Source organism: Poecilia reticulata, linkage group LG19 (assembly GCF_000633615.1).
Source record: "Poecilia reticulata strain Guanapo linkage group LG19, Guppy_female_1.0+MT, whole genome shotgun sequence".
Classification (NCBI taxonomy): Eukaryota; Metazoa; Chordata; class Actinopteri; order Cyprinodontiformes; family Poeciliidae; genus Poecilia; species Poecilia reticulata.
Genome location: NC_024349.1, coordinates 3,559,159 through 3,562,808, shown reverse-complemented (window position 1 = coordinate 3,562,808; position 3,650 = coordinate 3,559,159). Strand labels below are relative to the sequence as shown.

The 3,650-nt window shown below is 41.2% G+C and overlaps 1 protein-coding gene across 1 annotated transcript in view; it reads right to left on the bottom strand.

Moving 5' to 3' along the window:
• Positions 1-3,563, bottom strand: part of slc25a18 (solute carrier family 25 member 18) — a 9,599-nt gene extending 6,036 nt beyond the window's left edge. The window contains exons 1-3 of the mRNA XM_017301695.1: positions 3,366-3,563; positions 2,376-2,600; positions 1,105-1,227 (exon numbers count right to left, since the gene is read on the bottom strand). Coding sequence (XP_017157184.1) covers positions 1,105-1,227; positions 2,376-2,395 — 143 coding nt within the window. The 5' untranslated portion in view covers positions 2,396-2,600; positions 3,366-3,563. The remainder of the gene's footprint in view (positions 1-1,104; positions 1,228-2,375; positions 2,601-3,365) is intronic.
• Positions 3,564-3,650: the final 87 nt, after the last annotated feature.

Genomic DNA, 3,650 nt, shown 5'->3' with positions numbered 1-3,650 from the left:
TTCTCAGAATTCTGACTTTAATCTCAGAATTCTGACTTTAATTTCAGAATTCTGACTTTAAACTCAGAATTCTGACTTTTTTCTCAGAATTCTGAGATTAAAGTCAGAACTGTTTTTTTTTTTTTCCCAGTGGCCCTAATCCTCTTCCGTACAAATCAGTTGAGATGTTTGAAAAATACATTTGTTGGGAAATAAAAACAGAAATGTGTTTATGAACACAGGATTGTTACAGAAGGAGGAACATCTCTAGCTCAGTTAGATTGGACGGTGAGCATCTGTGAGCATCAATTTTCAGGTGTTTCCACAGATTCTCATTTGGATTCACGCTTGGACTTTAACTAGGCCATTTTAACCCATACATATGCTTTGGTTCAAACCGTCCCATAATGTCTCTGTCTGTTTGTTCAGGCTGGTCGTCCTGCTGGGAGGGGAACCTAAACCCGAGTCTCAGCTTTTACTCCAGGATTGTCCTGGATTTAGTAGCTAAAGTGAAATCCTTCGCTTCAAACTGAGCTAAATATTTAGCTTAATAAGTGAATATTCAGTTTTATATCTTATTGTTTATAAATAAGTGAATTAATCATATGGTGACTTTGACAGACTCATCCCTATTTTTATTGCTCTTATCATGGGTTAAGTAACCTAAATCATCAGTGTTCATTTTTGACTGAATCACTTTACAAACAGCATTCCATACTATAGGGCCAAAAATGTTTCTTTTTTCAACTAAAAACGCTGAAGTCATACTCTGATTTTTGTCCTGCTTCACAATAAACTAGACTTAAAAACTAAGCTTAGCGTAAAATATTTAAAACAATGGATACATAACTGTAACTTCAAAATGTACAAAGTGTTTTGCACGTTTGCCTCATTACCAGAAAGGCATCCATATTGATAACTAAACTAAACTTGATTGTAAACTTACATAAATGTCGATGTAGCTCAGATATTGTTAATGCTTGGAGGAAGAGAGGTCAGTTTTAATATCAGGAGTCGTGTTGGATGAATGACTAAATCATCCCGTTGGGTAAAAACAGGCAGCCCATCTCCGTCTGTTTGGGCGGATCAGTTACAGAAGCAGATTACGGAGGGAATCCCACTCACATTCCCTTGTAGACCTGGACGCCCTGCTGGTTCTGTAGGCGGGTCTTCGCCAGGTCGATAGGAAACACACATGTGACACCAACCAGGCCCGCCACGCCCCCGTTAATCAGCTTAGCAGGGAGACTGAAAGGGATCAGCCACACACACACACACAGATGCAGAAATGAAATGAAAACTTGGACTGGACCATGTATAAACATTAAGACTGGCCACGCTGCCAGTTCCAGGGGCAGATTTTAACTTTTTTCCTTCACTCATTGTTTCATCTCCCTCAGTTGAACGTAAACACATTTGGTATCCATGGAAACGACTGGCTAGAAGCTGATAAACACCTTTGGAGCATTTGAGTTGAGCAGGAAGCTCAACTCAATGGGTTGCCGGGCAGACATCGTGTGGAGCTCTGGTAGTGCCAAAAAAGTACATATTTTGTTGGTTTTAATTTTTTCCATCCATTTTCTTACACCCTTGTCCCAGTGGGGTGGGGTGCTGCTTCCTACCTCCAGCTAAGGTTCTGGGCGAGAGACGGGGTCACCCTGGACAGGTCACCAGCGTGTACCCCTTAGGCAATTTTTTTTTTCAGTAAAATTTGCCTAAATTAGTTGTAATTTTTCTTCTTTTATTTTTTACTTTGGATTCTTAAAAATATATACTTGAATTGGAGTCAAATATAACAGTTTTTAGTATTAATTTATAATTGGATTAAAAAAAAAGTGGATATTTAAGAAGAAAATTAAAACAAATGTAAACGTGTAAAAATAAGCTTTTTTTTTTTTTTTTTTTGCTGTAATAGATCACCACACAAGAGCTTTCCTGCCAACAGCCGTCACTATCTGCAATAACTGTTTGAATAATTTGAATTAATATGAGCCACAACAGAATTTAACTTCCCTTTGGGATCAATAAAATATTTTTGAATTTGAATTAATGAAAACCCCCCAGTTGGAAAAAAGGCCTGAGCTTTCTGTAGGTTTGTTTCAGTCTGTGCACAGCTGTGGTTTCCAGAAGTTTGTACTTTTCTTACGGTATTTCTGAAAGGTTTACATGGTGTACAATGCAAAACATCCAAATTATTTAATATTCCACCCTCATTTCTTTGGAACTATAGCAGCTGCTGTGATGTTTACACCTCTGGTGGTACACTCCTACGTGTTTGCTTTATTTTGAAGTAGAGTTTGTAATTGCTGAGAAAAAATAAACTATATTTTGTTATATTGCTACAGAAAACACTGTGGGACTTTATCCTCAGGTGAGTAAAGCAGACAGATTCTTACCTGACCTTCTTGTCTCCCATGTTGGTGGTTTCGGGGCTCTTTGCCCAGCTCCAACGCTCCACCTGCCGCCCTCCAGGTGTTTCTGCAGCTCTCACCTGCTGATTTCTTCAGCTGAGAAATGCAGTCTGGGTGGACGCCCTCCTCTATGCTGCTCCACAGCTGGATGCTGAATTTGGTTTGAGGTGCAGAAAAGCTGGCCACGACTTCAGACGTCCCCCTCTCTGTCTGGGCGCACAAAACACAATCAGTCACATGGATTAAAGAAACACTTATTGTTCTGCAAAGCCCTGCTGTTAGCTACCTGCAGGTTTGCACTGTCAGGTTTTTATGCTTTCTGAAACTCATTCATACGACTTCAGTTGCAAATCCTGTCAAACTTTAGTATCTTTAATGTCTCTAATCTGTCAGGAAGGATTTCGTCCAACAAGCAGGGCAGAGCTGAAGGTGAGCCACTGTCATTTAACTGCACTTTCTAAAACAAATAACCGAACAGGACATGTAAATAAAGGTTTAAACAGTCTGACATGTTTGGTTAGTTTTAAGACTTTTTTGAGAAATGATTGAGGAACAGTAAAGATCTGCTGCTGCTTTCTTAGCTTCATCTTTTTCTCTGATTTCTATTTTCCCTTCACTCTCATTAATCTCCCTCTCTTAATCCTTCCACCTCCATTCTGTCTATTTTTACCGCCGTAAACCTTCACTCTATCCTTTAGTAACACAAGCACTTTGCATCACCTCCCCTCCGCCGCCTTCGCTTTCAGGGACTTTACTACCATCATAATCATTGTTCTCTGCTGAGCTCAGTCTTTTCCAGTGGAGCCTTTAGCTGAGCCTCTTTCAGTGAAACTTTCCTTTCACACACACAGTAGTGACTCTGCCAAAACACAGACCAGGGTGCCTCAACCCAAGCCAACATCCAGCTCCCACAAAAATCTGCACAGAGAATCCTAAATGCACAGCAGAGAGACAACGTTCAGGGGAAAATCTTACCTTTCCTCCGTCACTTCATCAGGATGAAGATGTCCGCTTTGCTTTCAGCTCAGCAACTGGTAGTCAAGCGAGAGCGATGTGAGAAAGCAGCCGCCACTCAGGGGCCACTGCACAAACACCAGCATTGTCCTGCAGCCGAAGTCCCTCCCTCTCTCTCTCTCCCCCCTTCTCTCTCTCCCTCTCTCACTCTCTCCCCCTCTTCCTCTCTTCCCTCTCTCCCCTCTTTTTCTCTCTTTCTCTCTCTCTCTCTCTCCCACTCTTCCTCTCTCTCTCTCTCTCTCTCTC